Source organism: Vanacampus margaritifer, chromosome 1 (assembly GCF_051991255.1).
Source record: "Vanacampus margaritifer isolate UIUO_Vmar chromosome 1, RoL_Vmar_1.0, whole genome shotgun sequence".
Classification (NCBI taxonomy): domain Eukaryota; kingdom Metazoa; phylum Chordata; class Actinopteri; order Syngnathiformes; family Syngnathidae; genus Vanacampus; species Vanacampus margaritifer.
In genome coordinates this window covers 13,719,086-13,738,740 of record NC_135432.1, presented here as the reverse complement: position 1 = coordinate 13,738,740, position 19,655 = coordinate 13,719,086, and the positions used below count along the sequence as shown (strand labels likewise).

At 38.1% G+C, this 19,655-nt stretch overlaps 2 protein-coding genes across 4 annotated transcripts in view; one reads left to right on the top strand and one right to left on the bottom strand.

The window, feature by feature from the left end:
* The window catches only part of LOC144056938 (FERM, ARHGEF and pleckstrin domain-containing protein 1-like), a 44,697-nt gene extending 29,107 nt beyond the window's left edge, over nucleotides 1-15,590 (top strand). Inside the window, exons 14-28 of one of the 3 annotated variants that reach the window (XM_077574105.1) lie at nucleotides 414-589; nucleotides 1,173-1,259; nucleotides 1,831-1,967; nucleotides 4,115-4,196; nucleotides 4,300-4,361; nucleotides 4,789-4,964; nucleotides 7,306-7,436; nucleotides 7,516-7,584; nucleotides 7,675-7,764; nucleotides 7,933-8,015; nucleotides 10,148-10,260; nucleotides 10,389-10,549; nucleotides 11,868-11,975; nucleotides 14,110-14,261; nucleotides 14,916-15,590. In XM_077574105.1, coding sequence (XP_077430231.1) covers nucleotides 414-589; nucleotides 1,173-1,259; nucleotides 1,831-1,967; nucleotides 4,115-4,196; nucleotides 4,300-4,361; nucleotides 4,789-4,964; nucleotides 7,306-7,436; nucleotides 7,516-7,584; nucleotides 7,675-7,764; nucleotides 7,933-8,015; nucleotides 10,148-10,260; nucleotides 10,389-10,549; nucleotides 11,868-11,975; nucleotides 14,110-14,261; nucleotides 14,916-14,994 — 1,706 coding nt within the window. In that variant the 3' untranslated portion in view covers nucleotides 14,995-15,590. Of the gene's footprint in view, nucleotides 1-413; nucleotides 590-1,169; nucleotides 1,260-1,830; nucleotides 1,968-4,114; nucleotides 4,197-4,299; nucleotides 4,362-4,788; nucleotides 4,965-7,305; nucleotides 7,437-7,515; nucleotides 7,585-7,674; nucleotides 7,765-7,932; nucleotides 8,016-10,147; nucleotides 10,261-10,388; nucleotides 10,550-11,867; nucleotides 11,976-14,109; nucleotides 14,262-14,915 lie in introns of those variants that run through there. The other 2 variants (XM_077574097.1, XR_013295144.1) reach the window with 2 other exon arrangements.
* LOC144056974 (gamma-glutamylaminecyclotransferase-like) lies at nucleotides 15,443-17,182 on the bottom strand. The gene is made up of 2 exons (XM_077574150.1): nucleotides 17,072-17,182; nucleotides 15,443-16,288 (listed from the first exon to the last, which is right to left on the bottom strand). The coding sequence occupies exon 2, from the start codon at nucleotides 16,267-16,269 to the stop codon at nucleotides 15,811-15,813; it is 459 nt and encodes a 152-aa protein (XP_077430276.1). The 5' UTR covers nucleotides 16,270-16,288; nucleotides 17,072-17,182; the 3' UTR covers nucleotides 15,443-15,810.
* Nucleotides 17,183-19,655: the final 2,473 nt, after the last annotated feature.

The window sequence follows — 19,655 nt, the reverse complement described above, 5'->3', positions numbered from 1 at the left end:
GACATCATAGTTTAGTAGTTAGCTTTTATAGTGACGTCCCGTACGACTGCAATCCTGCCTCAGCAAACAAGCATGCTGGACTTGAGATGTGTTTACTTTTAGACGCTTCAGCTTGCAGACTAACCTTGTTCTCATTACTAACACATTTACCGTGTATTGATTTGTGAGGGTCTTCTCTCATCTCGAAATGCATTACCAGGTTGCTTAAGTGTTGCCGTTGATGTAATTTGTAGAAGCTGTCATGGATGTACACAAGTTGGCAGTGAGTTTCTAGACAGTAGTTGTACTTTGTGTTGCATCACATTCCCCCAAACGCCACGTGTGTGTCCTTCATTTACCGTCACCTCACTCTTCTACTCTTACTGCCCCTCCCTCATCTTCCTCTCCATTTATCCCTCCTCTTCCTCCCCCAGGAAGTCCTGACTCTGAGGCCTCCCCACTGAAAAGTCACCACCCGGGGGTGAACGCCAACGGCATTTTGAACGGAGACATTCCCGTCGGCGTGGTGGCCCCAAGTCAGCTGTCGCCTCTCACCAGCCCTCTGCTCGGTGACGTTTGGAACGATGATGAGGATGAGGCCAGGAGGAAGGTGGGCATACAAAACAATAAATGGGTTTGATCTTGATTGTTTTAACGGGGAAGTCAACCCCCAAAAAGTTCTTAATATGTTCTATGCAGCCCCACTAGTCTTTTATAGTGTTAGTGGAGTATGAGTTAAGATGCAAAATCCAGAATTTTTATCAGTACCAGAAGGCGGCCATTTTGCCATTTTCTGTCGAGTGAAAATGATATCACAGTTGCTCAGGTCTCAGGTGACAACCAATCATAGCTTAGCTTCAGAAAACAGGCAAGCTGTGATGTCATCTTCAGTCGACAGCAAGTGGCAAAATGGCCACCCCCTGAGATGGATAAAAACGGCTGGATTTTGCTTCATAACTTATATTCCACAATTGTAATATTAACCCCTGGGCGTTATTTTATTTTGAAATGGCTTGGTCAGAACCAACAAAAAGCCAAAAAATGGTCAAATAACGCCCAGGGGTTGAATGTCATGTTTAGACTATTGAGGTCACATATAACATGTTATTGTCAAGAAATGTTTACAGTTGACGTCCCCTTTAAATAATACATTTTGGTCAGATGATTCTGTGCCACCTTTTTGTGTCCAGAAGTTTCCCACAGACAAGGCTTATTTCATCGCAAAGGAACTGTTGACCACCGAGCGGACCTACTTCAAAGAACTGCATGTCATCACTGAGGTGAGAGCGCTAATAGATAACAAAGAGAGTAAAAACTTTATCGTCGGGGAATCGGTTCCAGATGTTTTAAAGTGGAGCCTCTAGGAAAGTTCAACAACCTGTAAATTGTTTTACATTAAAGCCAAAACAGTTTGGATGCTGCTGTTTTTTAAAAAAAAATTATGGGATTGCACATTTACCCTCTGGGAATATATGCAGCTGGTCCAGTGAATAAAGACGAACCAATGAGTCAAATACAGAAGGTTCAAGACAGCGGCGCTGTAAACCTACTTAGATGAAATTACCGTAAAGTCCTGCTGACATTGGTTTGGGCCGAAAATGCATCCTAATCTGATTTTTTTCGCTCGGTCAGCTGTTGCTTCGCGAGGGTGGTTTCCAGCTACTTTGATGTGGGAGAAAGGCGTGTGCTGAGCGCTTTTTAAAACTCTTCAATATTTTCTTTGGCTGGCACTACTGAGCTTTCCAAATTCCTCCAAACCTCCCACCCTGTCCTTTGCCCGTCTGAACTGTGTCTCGCTGTAGATTCCCTCACCCTCTTTTTTTCCCCTCTTTTTGTTTGTGTCCATCCCAGTCTTTCCAACGTATTGCAGAGAAAGATGAAGACGCATTCCCAGTGACTGTTCGGAACCTGATATCAGCCAATTATGATCCAATCTACAAGTTCCACCAAAGTTTCCTTAAGGAGGTGGAGCAAAGACTGGCACAATGGTCAGTATCGACGTCAGATTACATGCGAGGTGTTGAAAGTACAGTAGAACACGATCCCATTCAGAGATGCTGGTTTGACCAGATTTGTTTGTACTAGAATCTTCTGCATAGAGGCAAACACAGGTCATATATTCTCTTTGCACTGTGTGAAACATTACTGGAGCTTTGTTGGGGACCTCCTCTGCCTCTTCTTCTTAATCTTAATAAATGCTGCACCTCTTCCAGTTGCTTGTATACTGTAAAAACATTATTAAATAAAAGAGAGTCTTAATCCACAATACGCGATGGGCCATGAATTTAGACCGGAATTCACTTTATTGATATAAAATAAGACCAGAATTGTAAAAAAGTTTTTAGTTAGCATTAATGAAGTGTAAAAATTTGTTAGCCACTTTTGAATTTAGGATGTAAAAAAAACAAATCGTCCCTCTTATTCTTGATGACGAATGACAAAAGCAGAAATGTTCTTTTCGTGTTCTCTCAACAGCTCTTTTTGGGGCTGTTCCTTGAGAATCAGCATTGCATAAAATATCTCAAAAACCAAAGAAAAGCCGAATATAGACTGCAGGGTTATTCCTTTGACACCATAATCTGGTTGTAAATAACCATAATTATTTTTTCTTACCAGAACATTGATATTTTATTTTTAAATTTGCGTTGTAAATCATCACTTCAGTTTTCGCTTTTATTTTGAAGTCACTTTCGGTTGAGTGTTTTTGTACTGAAGCTAGCTTAATAGTATTAGTATGCTAGAAAAGTTTGTTGCGCAGCGTCAAAGAATGCCTTATTTTGTATTGGCAGCCCCTCCGATGAGGGAAAAGGTAAAGTTTGTTTAATAATTTGTTTTCACTAGTGTGCATAGTTTTGATTGTTGTTTGCTTGGGTTGTAATATCTTTCAGCTCTTACGGTGACTTACTGTGATTTAAAACAAAAAAAACAACGACAAATCATCAGTAAAGTTTCATCCTTGTTCGAGGGGCCTGCTTCACTGATGTTTGGTGTAATATGCTGACATCTCGTAGAATATCACCTGTGATGGTGGTATGACATTAAGGCTTATTCTCAAATGTCTTGATCGCATTCGACAATGACTTGTGGACTTCTGTTGTACCTAGCTGTGTTCAAGGTTTGGCCTGCGTTATTTATTTCGTCACTGAAACGTTACAGTTCCAAAATGACCATAAATGATGTGATGTCATGTCAACTAAATTGCATTTGTGGTAACAAATGAAAAACCATTGTACAGAAATGCACTTATTTATTTATCATTATTTTCCTGGTAAATATGTTCCATTTATTTCTTTTTGGAGAAATGTGACCAAAGCTAGTCACTATTAACTCTTTGACCGCCAAAAACGATTAATGACGTATGCTAAAATCCTTAATGAATGCCACCAATAACGTCAATTGATGTCAACTTTTTTTTTTTCTCTAAATGAGCAGTGCAACGTCTTGCGCAACACTGCCTTGTCATTGAGGTTGTCAAATCCCAAAACAGCCACTAACTATGGCCAGCAGATGGCAGCATTGTATCTCTTTTCAATGGGCTCCCGGTGTATGGAATTACAATGAAACATGACGAATCTGATGAAATAGAATGTTTTCAAGGATGACGTGAATGATCAAAGCCTTTGTCACATTGACACTTATATTTTTTGTTTAGTGACGCTCTGTGAATTAGATTTAAAGTCCCTGTTGTGCAGAAAATGTATCTTTTCAGAAATGGCTCATTTTCTCCTTCTCCTGGCACTCAAATTACCTATTTTCAAATGGTAATTACTAAAGAATGGAATAAGGTAGAAACATATCTTTTTTTCTAATGAAAGAATGGAACGCGATTTTCCATTTGGTACCCACCATGTATATGTAGTCAAAACACACAATATTCTGTTTGCCTTGAAAGATGAGTTAAAATACTCTAAATCGGCTGGCATTGTAGAGGTTGTTTTTTGGATAACGTTTGGCAGTCAAAGAGTTAATTATTTTCAAATGTGAAAGAGTTATTGTTGTTTTTGTATTTCAAATGTAGTGGCGCACCAACGTTTATGGATGACACAAACAGAAAAAATTCTGCACACACTCTTGAATGGCATTTCAATGCAGAGTTGCCATTAGGAAAACAAAAGACTTTTGTTTTTACTTTTAGGGAGGGTCGATCCAATGCACACATCAAAGGAGACTATCAACGAATCGGTGACGTTCTACTGAAGAACATTCAGAGTCTCAGGGTAATTGAACTTCATCTACTGCTACCATAGTGATTTCCCCTGGCTTTTGTATGAAATAAACTTTTGATTCTCGACATTCTCCACGCCTCTGCTACAACTGCAGCAGCTGACGACTCATCTGCAGAAACATTCGGAGTGCCTGGTGGAGCTGGAACGAACCTGTCGGTAAGTGCGTCAACCCCTCGGAAAGAATGTTCTGACCTATTTTAACAGTTTGTATTCAATTTAATCAGTTTTGACATTTGAGTGCAATAAAAATAATTTTTTTTCCTAAAGTGACTCAAAATACACAAAAATGATCACATTTGTCATTCTTTTGTACAGGTACTACAAAATTAGTGTACACTGAGCATGTTTTGGGTATCTGGGTACCTAAAATATATTTTACATTTACCAGTGTGTGTTTAATTAAAGAAAAAAATATACTGTATTGGTTAGAATTTTGAAACATACATGCCATAAACGTGTGATCTGTAATTCTTTATTTGATATCGAGAATTATTCGGAAGATATTGTCAAAATCGACCAAATCATACTGTTTTTGGATGAGAAAAAAAAAAGAAAAAGTCTGTCCTCTATCTGTGTGTCTCAGGTTCAGTCGCAAGGCGGAGGCTCTGTGTGGAGAACTGGAGCAGCAGAGGGTGTGCTACCTCCCCTTTAACCTTTTCCTCCTACGGCCGCTCCACCGCCTGCTGCACTACAAACTCATCCTGGAGAGGCTCTGCAAGCACTACCCGCCCACCCATGAAGATTTCAGGGACTGCAGAGGTAATGAGTCCTGCCGCTGCTTTGCTGTATCGTCATGATTACATGTGTGGATGCTGAAGGAATAAATACATTAAAATTAGGGCTGGGTTTAAAATATCGAATAATCAATATCAAATCGATTTTCCTTTTCAAGCCCGATATTGATTCATAAAAACAGGAATCGATTATTTTATATATCTTTTTCCCATAAATTCTTAAGAAAATAGAATTTTAAAGGCCAAATGTTTTTAATCTTAATTTTCTTGAAATTACTGTTCACATGAATTTAAACATATTTTCTTAGATTTATGAAAGACCTGCCTTTTTTTCACTTTAAGACAATTCAGAATATTTTTAATTTATATTTACAATTATTAAATTAGATTATGAAAATCATTTCATCTCATCCTTGCTGATGTCAAATTGTCAATGTTTGTGCAACATTTAAGTGATTATAACACGCGCTACTTTCATTAATAAATTAAATCATTTGACCAGTTACTGCCCCCGTAAAAATTTACTTTGAAATTTTAAATTTGTGGCCTTTTTATCATGTACTCGATATTTAAGCAGAATTGATGTGCCATAATTAATTGATATTGGATTGAAATGAAGTGAATCGGGAAAATGTCGAAATTGAATCAAACTGAATCGAAATCGAATCGATTGAGGAAATGCTGCATTCGAGGGTAGTCGGATATATCCGAGTTGGTTTTTCCCAGTTCCGAACTGAAAGCGTTCGAGGCGAAAGTAAACAACGAAAATGGCGGATTGTGATCAATTGTTTTTTATTTTGGTCTTTAAAACTCATTTTGACCTCCAGCAAACTTGCCTTCTCGCAATTTTGCTTCATTTATTGTTTTTATCTTTTTCCATGAGCATTTCATACAGTTTAGTTAATTTCATGCAGGGAGATAGCGGCATACTGTCACGTACGTTGTGTTACGTGAAGTTATGTCGAATATTTATGAATGAAGAAAGTTAGCTAGTTTTATAACTCAAGTAAATTGTGTTTTACCATTCACGGTCTGTGTTTCCAAAAGGTGTCGCCATTGTAGAGTGACGTCACATTATAGCCCGTCGTGAAGTCGGGGTACTTTTTTTTTTCCCGACTGTGGAACTTCCTGGTTTGAATTCGGGAAAATCCGACTTCCGACCATCCTCGAATGCAGCATTGGAATTCATACTCAGCCCTAATTAAAATATTTCTACATTCTCAACTGTTAAAACATCAGAATTTTACAAAATTAAGATATTGAGGAAACTTTTTTTCCCCAAGAAATTTCCAGTTTTCCTACAAACCTACATTTTTTTCAAGCGAAACAAAAAATACTTTCAAGTGAATGAGACGTTTGAAAAAAAAACACACACACACATTTCACATTTTTTTTCCCGACTGTGGAACTTCCTGGTTTGAATTCGGGAAAATCCGACTTCCGACCATCCTCGAATGCAGCATTGGAATTCATACTCAGCCCTAATTAAAATATTTCTACATTCTCAACTGTTAAAACATCAGAATTTTACAAAATTAAGATATTGAGGAAACTTTTTTTCCCCAAGAAATTTCCAGTTTTCCTACAAACCTACATTTTTTTCAAGCGAAACAAAAAATACTTTCAAGTGAATGAGACGTTTGAAAAAAAAACACACACACACATTTCACATTTTTTTTCCCGACTGTGGAACTTCCTGGTTTGAATTCGGGAAAATCCGACTTCCGACCATCCTCGAATGCAGCATTGGAATTCATACTCAGCCCTAATTAAAATATTTCTACATTCTCAACTGTTAAAACATCAGAATTTTACAAAATTAAGATATTGAGGAAACTTTTTTTCCCCAAGAAATTTCCAGTTTTCCTACAAACCTACATTTTTTTCAAGCGAAACAAAAAATACTTTCAAGTGAATGAGACGTTTAAAAAAACAACAACACACATTTCACATTCCAACTTCAAACGGTTAAGCTCAACCTGGGGAAATATTTTCACCTTCCCCAAATTGCCTCATTTTTATTAATAACAATAAAATTCCCAAATTGAGATGTTTTACATATTTGATCTCTTTCTTCCACATTTCTCAACCGATTCAAACCACTGCAACTTAAAACTGTTCTGGTTATTCACCACATCCATACAGTATGGAGTTATTATAACATTACGAAAAACGTTTTACATTACCACGCCTTCCACAATTCTCCTTCCACCGTCCTACTTTTCAACCATTCAATGAATCCCACCACATTCCCGTTCAGCATCAGCTCTTCAGCGTTAACATGCAATTTCTAAATCAATTGCATTTTCTACTTTTGCGTGAACTTCATCCAAATGTTATCCCCGCTTCTTGTCTGCCTGCTGCAGCGGCCCTAGCAGACATCACGGAGTTGATGCTGCAGCTGCAAGGCACCATGATGAAGATGGAGAACTTTCAAAAGCTTCTTGAGCTAAAGAAAGATCTGACCGGCATCGACAATCTGGCCATCCCCGGCAGGGTAAGACACTTTGGTTGATAGAAGATAAATGTCGTCTGTTGTTCTCAATGGTAAAAGCGTGTTTGTGTTGGGCTGACAGGAGTTCATCCGACTCGGATGCCTCAGTAAGCTCTCGGGGAAAGGCCTGCAACAGAGAATGTTTTTCCTGGTATGACGTCAAAATGCTTGAAAATGAGCTTTAATGCATGTGGTGGCAAAATTAATAATTCCACTTTTTTTCCTGCCTTTTTTTCTCTAGTTCAGCGATTCCTTGGTGTACACTAGTCGAGGGATGAGTCCATCCAACCAGTTCAAAGTCCATGGCCAGCTACCCCTCTTTGGAATGACGGTATTCCACCCTAGGGCTGAAAATAATATTGATGGAATGGACCTTTATTTCAAAATAGAGGCTTATCTGTTTAGATTTTTGGGCATTTGCAAATCCAGAAAAAATATCTGTTCAACGTGTTGCCGGGCAAAACCTTTTCTGTGTTTGTGCGCTTGCTTGTATGTGCAGATTACAGAGAGTGAAGAGGAGTGGGGCGTCCCTCATTCTTTTACCTTGTTTGGCCAACAGCAGTCAGTGGTGGTGGCAGCCAGGTACTCTGCAACAAACATTTACACAACTTTGTTATTTTTATATTTTTCTTAAGTGTCCAATTCTACGACGGTTTATTAGGGCCACGAATAAAGAACATTTTTAGTGGGCGGGGGCAATATTCCGAGAAAGAAACTCGCTAATTTGCCACTTTAATAAATCGCAAATTTGAAACTTACGAAAAATACACGTAGCGTAGCTATAGTCTAATGTGAGGATTCGTTGGTGGCTAATGTTTATAAAATGAAAAAGCAGGATGGAAACGGATTCATTCTTAATGTAAACTTTACTCGTCATACACGGCAGCATACACTTCCTGATCCCCCATCTACGGTGGCCGGGAGGTGCAAAACACTTTTACAATACGAGAAACACTTTTACAAAGCTGGAGACTAATTTACATTTTAGAAAACATTTTTACAAATCAAAAAAGACACAATTACATTGCCATAACAAATGTGCAAGTCCTGAAACAATATTTACATTCGAGAAAACACATTTACAAGACGTGAAACACTTTTACACAAATATACAAGTGACAAAACACTTTTACAAGCAACCAAAACAAATTTACGTATTTAAGTAACTTTTTCAACCGGAAAGGACGGTCCAGTAGAACCGGAAGTGATAAGGATTTCATGGTGATTCAAGATGGACGGCTGGCAAGCGGTGTTTGGCTCGTTTTGACTTGAGCCGATTGACTCAATTCTGTTTTTTGTGTGGAGTTTTTTGTTTGGAGTTTTTTAATGTCGCAGCCCAGACGGAAGGACCACGCACGCCGGACGTCAGTCAATCGGCTCATGTGTTTGCCGAAAAATGGTCAAAACACCGCTTCCCCGACGTCCATCTTGAATCATCACGAACTCCGTATCACTTCCGGTTCTACTGGTCCGCCCTTTCCGGTTGAAAAAGTTACTTGTAAATTTGTTTTGGCAGCTTGTAAAAGTGTTTCGTCACTTGTATATTTGTGTCGCCGTTTGTAAAAGCGTTTCACATCTTGTAAATGTGTTTTCTCAAATGTAAATTTGTTTCAAGACTTATAAATTTGTTACGGCAATGTATTATCGTTTTTTGATTTGTAAAAATGTTTTAAAAAATGTAGGCATGGGCCAATATTAGATTTTGACGGTATGACAACCGTGAGCAAAAAATATTGCGGTATCACGGTATTAAAATTTACAGCTCTAAAATGTCTTTAAAGAAAATATTTGGGTAAATAAAAACAGCATTTTTTTTTTTCATTCAACACATTCTATTTAATTTTTAAACTAAATATAGAATATTTGGTACATTAAGAAACGTGTACCATGGTAAGTTTAAATAAATGTTGTACACTTATTTTTTAGTCATTTATTTATTTATTTTAATAACAACAAGCGTCTCCCCTTATCCCCACCTCTCTCCATGCAAGACTGCATGTGCACTTGCTGTAGAAGGAGAAGAAAGTTAATTGAAGGAGTTAATTACCGGTGACAGACAGTATTAACGGTTATTGAAACCAAGGTAAAACAACAAACCGGTTATCGGCCCATGCCTACTAAAATGTAAATTGTTTACAGCTTCGTAAAAGTGCTTTGCACCTCTCGGCCACCGTACATATCAGCCGACTAAACACTAACCAATCAGAAGCTAGCATACTTTAGGTAAATGCAAGTGAATGACGGAGAGCAGCAAATTTTGACACACAAAAATACCAAAATGTATGAATGTGTAAATAATAATTCTGGAAGCATAAACGTACAAGTAAATATTTATTGATCCTTCGCAAAGCGGAACATCTTTGTCGATGGCCATACCCAACATTTCAAAGAGCGAATGCTTAATGACATGGTTAATATCTGCTAAAGCAATTACTATCTCCTTGTTTGAAAACCCAACTGAAAAGCATTGGCACAAACATCCGAGTAGTACACTTTATAAACTCGCAAATTTTACCACTTTATGAAGTGGAAAGATTTACACGTTTTTTTTCTCGGAATATTGACCCCGCCCTCTAAAAATATGTATAATATACGCGGCCCTAATACGGCGTCGTACAATCCACTTATCAATTCTTCTGAACTTTTCTGACACACCAAAAAACGGATTGACCTAACTGCAAGAGTTCAATAAAGACCCCTTTGCTTCTTCCCAGCTGCGCAGCTGAGATGGAGCGATGGGTGGAGGACATCAGGATGGCCATCGACCTGGCCGAGCAGAGCAACGGTCCTCACATGGATCTGCTCTCCACCAGCCCCTCTGATAATAGTAAGGACGCGTCGCCGCGCACATTCGAGACTTGACTGAATTAGAAAGCTCAACGTGCTTCGTCTATCAATACCAAATTTGAATACAAATATTTACTCATTTGTATTCCTTGTCTGTTTGTTCCCCAGAGCTTCTGGAGGAAGGTGGGGCCGACCACGAATCCGAGGAGGAGACCTGCGGCTCGCGCTCGTCTCTGGAGCGCCAAGCTCAGCGCGGTAACACCACAGTTCACGTGTGCTGGCATCGTAACACCAGCGTGTCCATGGTGGACTTCAGTATTGCTGTTGAGGTACGTGACTTTTTCCTGCTGATTTCCTGCTATGCTACCGCTACGCCATATTGCTTTGCTGCATGTATTACACCAGCGGTTCTATACCTGGGGGTACCCTGACCACCGGGGATCCGCTATAAGTTATTATGTCATATTATTTTAAAAGATTTGTAACTACTTAATATATATGGAGACAGTTAATTTAACTGAGGATCATGACACTTATGCATTAATTTATGATACTGTATGTACGTACCATAAAGGCTGTGGGAAAATTAAAAATCATCAATTACTTTCAAAAACTTTCATGTTTGATTTGTGCCATTGAACTTGCAAAAATATTAGGTTGAGCGTAATTTCCCCCGTTTCTGGTGCTTAACTTATTCGCTGCCATTGACAGCTATAGACGTAAAAAAATAGTCAAAACTATTTCTATTTAACATTTTTTCCCCTTTTTCTTAACAAGAGTATAAAAACCTAGATTTTTGGGGGGGTACATATGGAACAGATGTAAAAATTTGTGATTAATCGTGAGTTGTACTAGTGAAGTCATGCGATTAATCGCCTGATGCCCCTAATTTTTAACTCATTCACTGCCATTGACGGCTATAAACGTCAAAAATTCATTTGAACTATTTCTATTAGTTTAACATTGTTTTTTGTTAATTAATATAAAAAAATTAATCACCTGATGCGATTTAAAAATACTAAATAAAAAATTATCCAAAATTAGGGGCATCAGGTGATTAAAATTTGTAATCGTAATTAATCGCATGACTTCAGTAGTTAACTCACGATTAATCACAAATGTTATATCTGTTCTAAATGTACAATATTTTTTTTTTAAAGGTTTTCATACTCTTGTTAACAAAAGTGGAAAAAACAATGTTAAACTAATAGAAATAGTTCAAATGAATTTTTGACGTTTATAGACGTCAATGGCAGTGAATGAGTTAATAACCTTTTCTTTAAAAAAATTAAAAAAATTATTAAAATTAGGACACGCTGGAGAGACTACGTCTCTCGGCTGGCCTGGGGACGCCTTGGGATCCCGTCGGAGGAGCTGGGTGAAGTGGCTGGGGAGAGGGAAGTCTGGGCTTCCCTGCTAAAGCTGCTGCCCCCGCGACCCGCCCCCGGATAAGCGGAATTGAAGACGGACGGATTATTAAAATCATTATTTATTTATTTTAAAGAAACGATTTCAAACTCTTGTCAACAAAAGTGGGAAGCAAATGTTAAACTAATAAAAATTGTTAAAATGAATTTTTGAAGTGTATAACCGTCAATGAGTTCATCTTGAGATTGATCTACATTACTGCTGCCCTTCTTCTTCCAGAACCAGCTTTCAGGGAACCTGCTAAGAAAGTTCAAGAACAGTAATGGTTGGCAGAAACTCTGGGTGGTCTTCACCAATTTCAGCCTCTTTTTCTACAAGTCACACCAGGTTTGAAAAAGACAAGTTATTTTCAGAGTTTGTTTGTTGTTGTTTTTTTTTGCTGCTGCCCTAAGTTGCCAGTTTTAGGACCTGGGGCATTCTTGCCTCAAATTTATGAATGATTTATGATAATTTTTCTCTTTTTTGGGTATGGGTAACGAGCGACCAATCATGGCTCACCTGTTTTCTGGGTTTGGTCAACAAACTGAGCTATGATTGGTCGTTACCTGTTTTCTCAGCACAGGTGATGTCATCTTCAGTCGACAGCAGGTGGCAAAATTAGTTTTTAAAGTTATTAATTGTTCATGAAAAGTAATTTAGTTATCACATTACACTGCAAAAAGGACTGTAGAAATTTTAAGAAAAAAATATAGTAAAATAAGAAAATTATTGCTTCAAATAAGCAAAATTATCTGCCGACAGAACAAGAAATGTTAACTTAAATCTACCTGTAAGATTTAAAAAATAATAATACTAGGCCCATATCAACCACTGCGGTCTTGAAAACAGTATTTTCAGACTAAAAACAAGTAATGTTGACTTTTTTCAAACTGTAATAAATAGAACTACAGTCGTACCTCAGAGTTTTAACATAATTCATTCCTGTGAAGTGTTCAAAGTTCAAATTGTTCAACCTCCGAAACAATTTTTCCCATAAGAAATAATGTAAATGCAATTAATCCGTTCCCAAGCTCCAAAAACAGAAAATTCCTATTTTAATTTCTGTTTATGTTTTTTATATTTACAGTACAGTACAGTATTTAAACAATAAAACTACCTTACCTTATCTGTTGTGGTGTGACGGCATCAGTGGATGATAAATGCTATTTTAATGCTAGCTTTAGTTCAGTGCTAAGTTTGTGTATTTTACATTGGGCATATTGTTAGACTACTAAGCGGTCCTTGCGTGCGTTGTTTAACGTCAGGCACGTTGTTGAACAGCTAAGGGGTGGGGGTCCCCGTGCTAGTATTTACAGAAGTAGTCACGGTAGTTACAACTGCACGATAATCTCCTTCCTAATTCCACTGTGGTTTGTAGCACGGTATGTTTTTCTTTGCTGCCACCGGTACTGTTGTCTTTCTTTGGGCCCATGGCGAAGAAAATTGTCGTGGAAAAATCTAAATGCACTCGCGAGTATGGAGCACCTTCGGGGGTATTCACGATCTGACTGGAAATGAGCAGTGCGTCGTCTCAACTGTCGCAACGTGAGCATTCGGCATTGCTCGGCTTCACTCGGGTACCCGTTTTTAAGGTACGTTCGACTTAGCTCGCTTTCAAACTCCGAGGCATTTTTTACTCCGATTTTTTGGTTGAAGTCCGATTTGTACGAGTTCCGAGACGTTCAAACTCCGAGGTTCCACTGTATTTTCTTAAAATACATGAGTATTTTTTTTTACGCTTAGATAATTTAGCGTGAATGTCAAGCAGAGAGACAACAGGTCCCATTTTCTTTGTCATGACCTTATTAGGAATTGAACCCACAACCTCCAAGTCTGAGGGTAGGGACTCTACCACTAGACCACTAAGCTGGTACTGAAACAAGGAAAAATTAGCTTAGTAAATATAGTGAAATGAAGCATATTGCACTCATCTGTTTTCATACTTGTATTTTTTCTGTTTTTTCAGATTTTTATGCAAAATCTTGAAATAAGAAAACTTATGAAACCCTAGTTCAGGGCCTTTGATGTTGGTTATTTGTCATCTTAAAATGTGGGAAATGCTTGTTTTAATCCTCACAGTACTTAAAACTGGCTGTTAAAACTCAATGCCAAGAATGCTTGATCAAATAAGATAATTAAGTAATAAGTATCTTAAAATAAGCACAATGATCTTGCCTGACAATTTCATTTTAAGTAAAAACAACTAGTCAAATCAAAATAAGCAAATTTAGGTTAAATTTAAGAAATGATATCTTACTGAAGATTTTAGTTTTTGCAGTGTAATTATAGGCAAAATATTTTCTTCTTACTGTTGAAAATGGCCCAATGAGTCAAGTATCCCTTTAACCCAAGCAATGACTTGATTGGCTTGACGATTTAGTAGGGACTTGAATTGCTTGACTTTTGCCACAGCAACTTGCGACGTAGCACCTCTGGCATGCGATAACACTGAATACATGTGACAACTGCGATCTCCTGACAGGATGACTACCCTCTGGCCAGCCTTCCTCTGCTAGGCTACGCCGTTACCATCCCGTCCGAGTCGGAGAACATCCACAAGGACTACGTCTTCAAACTTCACTTCAAGTCCCACGTCTACTATTTCAGATCGGAGAGCGAGTACACATTTGAACGGTAAACGGTCGCTTACTAATACATGTATACATACACGTGTTCAATTGACATTTTTTTTAAATGAAACACGAAACATTCAAAAGTTAAGAAGTTTGCAGTCAGTTCCCCTTTTAACTCATTTGTAATATATCTATATGTTCTATTTTAAATGTTTAAGTGTCCCAAAGACGTATTTATACGTTTTTTATGTTTTTTAATGCTAGAGCATACAGAAGGCTTTGATGCAGCCTCTGAACAACGGCCAGCAGGTGGCAGCAGAGTAGAAGAGATCAACCAGGGCCATGTTGCAAACAAGCTAATTTACCGATTTGTGAATAATGATGAAACTTAGCTATATTCTAATGCTAATTACTGTAAAACGGAAACAGATAGAAATATACTTTTTTTCTGATGAGAGGAGAGACTCTAATCTTTCTTTTGGTAGGTTCCATGTTTTTATAGCAATAGAACACAATATTCTGTGGGCCTTGCAAAATCAGTCAAAATCCAGTAAAACAGCCGGGAGTGAAGGGGGTTGCTTCAGTGAAAATGGCTGGGAGTGATTGAGTTAAGGTCATAGTGCCTTTTTGGTTCACACTGAAATGTCATTGTCAAAATGAACATCATCAGATATTTTGTGGCAGCGAGTCAATTACATGAAATGTATTTGACCAGGTGGATGGAGGTGATCCGCAGTGCCACGTGCTCCGCTAGCCGTTCCCTGCCAAGCACCAGGAAAGACCTTTATTTATAACCCCCCCAGGTGAAGATCTGGATTCTCAGCTGCTTTCAAGCAAGAAAGACTTTAAATATGCACCAAATCATGCCACTTTGCACTAATTAATATCTGCAATTTGTCTTTTCACTTCCACTTTCTACACACATTCTTGGGAGGTTCTTCACTGCCATCATTCACTTTCTGCACAGCTTGTTTATATTCATAATGATATTTTCTTGTTTTCCTCCTGGTAATTTTTTTTTTTTTTTTTTTTTGCACACGTGCACACTCATCACAACCCTGACTGAACTGTTTGACATCTGCCACAAGTGTTTGTCTGCATCGTACTGGTCTGAAATCAATGATGAAAATTTATATATCAGTAAATAGTTGTTTTTTCTATGACATTCTATACATGACTGCAGTGCCACTTTGAATCTCCCTCTTTTTGTACAGTACTTTGATACACTGTGAAACCATCTGCTTTGCTTGATTCTGCGATTTATTACTTTGCCACATTTTTGTGTCTCATTTACAAGGACGACCTTCCAGAGGATTTTGTTTTTCTTTTACAATCCTGACATTTTTCTATTCTAAATAAAGACAACAATCTGTTTGTATTCAAAAGAAAATGTTTTGTGTTCACTACAATACAGTACAGAAAATAACCATAATAAGCAGAGTACAATTGTACCAAATATTATATATGTAATAATAATTATATAAAATGGCTATAATTACATATGCATAATGTAAACAATGTACAATAAGCACCTTTGCTCAATCAATAAAGGTTGGGGAAACTGCAATAGTGAATAAACTCAAAGCACAGTGGGACAAATGTCATCAGCTTTAGCGGCGTATGTACACAAGCCCGTGATTGCCATGGGAGTTGTAGTCCTCGTAGTGAGGCAACGAAGGCCAGTCCGGCTGGTACGTCGTCGTGCTGTACACAAAGGCCTCAGTGACATCCCCCGCCGCAGACCTCTCCTCGTCGTCGGCCTGCCCCAGCCACTCCTTCACCGTCAGCGTCACCAGAGTTCGCTGATACATGGTGGGAGTTTGTTCAAAGCCATCCAGGAAATTTAGCAAGCGCTCGTCCACTCTGTACAGCTCGCCGTGAACCTTGTGACCCTGACCGGGGAGGTTGAGGAGGAATGGGATGTTGTACTCGCCAGCGATCACTAGGGGGAACCGTTCAGTCGTGACGGCGGAGGCAAGCAAACGCGCAGCTCCAACGCTCTCGTTCAACATGCGGAAGTGGTTCGGCTGCCCTCTCTTCAGAGTGCCGTAGACGAAGACTCGAGCCATGATTCGGGAAAGGCGATTTCTGAAGTGACAAAACATTACACAGACACCAAAATTATTCGTATTCTGTATTGCTCTCTATAATTCAGGTAGAGGCGGCAAAAAAAGTACTCTATGATACAGATGCTAAAGTAGAAGTACTGATTCAACTGTTGTACGCTTTTTTAAGAAAACGTTAAAAAAGAAAAACACTACGGTCTATTATGTAGAATAACCATCTATTTAATGGCACGTTTAATATATATTTCTTTAAAACAGAAGCTATAACTAGCATTGGCTAAGGTTTTAACAAAACACGTTAGATTAACTAATACTATAACTGAAAAACGTTCCTTACCTGTTTTTCCACATAAAACTCGTTGTTGTTTTTAGGCTGACATAAGACATGTTCGCCATGAATCGTTGTAAACGAAAATATTAAACAAATAAATCTCAAAGACCATAGATGGCTTGCTTCTACAAATCTGTTGCAGCATTGTTGCGAAAATGTCCACAGGTGTGCTCACTTTTTTTTGCAAGATACTGTTAGTGTACTCCTATAGGATTGTGTTCACTGTTGTTTACTATATTTTGATTATTCTTTATTTTGTAAAAAACAAAACACACACACACAGACTGTATTTGAAGAACTGGCGTGCAGACAGTTATTGCTGACCTAGAACCAGCGCATTATATAAAATATCTATAAATGTTAATCAACAACACGTATATTGTAGTTAAACTGTAGCAGCTTTTCCATTGCAAGACGCTTAGCCAAGAACGTGAAACGTGGATTTTATATCTCCCTCGCTTGATAGTACTTTACCTGAAATAAAGGGAGGATCGGGTCGCTCCAGTAGACGGGAACTTGACAAACTGACCCAGTTCGAGTTCCTCCGTAGGAGACGGTTGGTTGAACTCGGTCACATCAATCGCTTTAGCCAATCTCTCTACCCATAGAACTATAATACCGTGTGTCCGTTGAATCGTACATCACCTTTGCCGACATATTGTATGTGGCATAGTTGAGCGATTGATGAAGATGTCTCATTTATTCAGTAATTTAATTGGAGTTAATACATTTTGTTGGCTGCAAATTTTCTAAACTCAAGTTGGATCTCATAGGTTGAAGAAATAAAAAATACTTTTGATTGTCTAAGTCTGACTAAAAGCTCAGGCTACGATGGCTCTGCTGCATTTATCGCATATGAATTTAAAAAAATTACTGCTGTAATACAATACTGTTCCGATATGATTAGATGTATACACCTTTGCGTTAATTATGAAGGGGATGCAGTGTGCTTGCTATATTTACACTGCAAATGAACAAATGGGGGAGGGGGGGTATCCCTCCTCCGGTGGATGTCTCCCATATTGAAAACTTAATTTGAAACCCTAAAAACAACTTTAATCTCTATTTACTGCAGTTTAAAACTCTAAATTTAATCTCATGTTTAGAATCTTAATTTGAAACAAACCCTAGTTTAAGTCCTCCTGAAACCCTAGTTTAATACGCTAAATGTAATTTGGAAACATACTCTGAAACTCTGACCCAAGTTTAAAACCTTAATTTGAAACCCTAACCCTAATTTGAAACTAGTTCCCTATTTTGGCATTATTTGGGGTTGTGGATGGAAGTTTTCCCAAGATTCTCAATCTCACTGCCTCCTTGGCCCCACCCAAACTTCGCAAGCCAAATTGATAATTGTGATTCACTCGAGGGGGTTCTTCATATTATCATTAGCTGCTTTTCCACCAACAAGCCCAGCATCTTTGAGTTCTGGGTAAAGGGAGTTATTGGTAGTAAAAGTTCCGCAGGGAATTTATAATATGTGTTTCCACAGCGTCTTAGAGTTCTCGGTAATAAGCAAAATGCGCATCTCGACTGCACGGTGCATTATGGGTAGCAGCGTGGTGCATTGTGGGTAGGCTAAACTACCATACGGTCATTGAAAATGAATTGGATCCAATGCAATGAGCTCTGATTTCTAACATTTCAACCCTTGGAAAGTTGCTGTTTTTTATTTAATGTATTTTAAACATGCATAGCATGTGGTTTACTGACTTTGGGGGTTGATTTGCAAGCTTTAAGGCGTAAAGTTACGCAAAGTCTGTCACCACTCTAATCTCCGCCATTCAAATGAAGGTTAGTTGGAAGCCTCGCTTTTTTTCACGCATGCGCAAACGTAACGCGCACTTTGCTTATTAATTCAAATTAGTTGGATGACGTGTGAGTTTGATGAGCCCAGCCGATGTAACCCCCTCCAACACACACACACACACACACACACACACACACACACACACAAAAATACCATCTAATCAGCCTTGGTCAGTGCATATGGAGGATCAAAAGTGCCAAATTTCCAAATAAATAAATGACTAAATAAATAAACAGATGACTAAAAGTGAAAATAAAAACGGATAATATATATATATATATATATATATATATATATATATATATATATATATATACATAATGAAATAAATAAAAACATTAATATAAAAATATAATTAAATATCAATCAATAAATAAAAACGCTCTGCTCTCACATTTATTTATTTCATGCTGCAGACGCTCTGCCAGGACAAAATGTTATTCAAATGAGGGGGCGGTCCTAAGCGTGTCTTGGGTTGAACTCCGCCATTGTAAACTGCCTTTCATTGGTCGAGTGAGTGGCTCTGCGAACAAGGAAGTCTCGCCGGCTTACATGGAGAGCTCCAGCGATGGACGACTATCTTGTCCACTGTCACCACAATTTGCAATTTGAGTTGCTCGACAACAAGTCGAGGTGACAGTGGACAAGATAGTCGTCCATTGCTGGAGCTCTCCATGGAAGCTGGTGAGACTTCCTTGTTCGCCGACCCGCTTACTTGACAAAAGAAAGGCAGTTTGCAACGACGGAGTCCAACCCAAGACACGCTCAGGACCGCCTTCTCATTTGAATAACGTTTCGTCCTGGCAGAGCGTCTGGAGCATGAAATAAATAAATGTGAGGGAGAGCGTTTTTATTTATTTATTGATATTTAATTCTATTTGTATATATAATTTTGTATTTATTTCGACATTTATTTTTTACATTTATATATATATTTTTAATCTCGTTTTTTAAATTATTTTTTACTTGTATTTATTTATTTATGCATATATGTCTTTTTGTTATTTTTATTTATTATTTAATTAAATTTTTGAATTATATTTTTATCCATTTTTATTTTCACTTTTAGTCATTTATTTACTTATTTAGTTACACCCTGAACTGGTTGCAAACCAATCGCAGGGGACATATTGTAAGTCATTTTTTGAAAATCTTCCATCGAAACCCACATCAGTGACCCCAACCCACTGCACTGACAATTTTTTTAAAGGGCATCAAAATTATGCACTCGGCCAGTCCTCTGCACGC

What these genes read in the sequence shown, in the direction of transcription:
- LOC144056974 (XM_077574150.1), bottom strand. Translation starts at nt 16,269, where the DNA reads ATGGCTCGAGTCTTCGTCTACGGCACTCTGAAGAGAGGGCAGCCGAAC.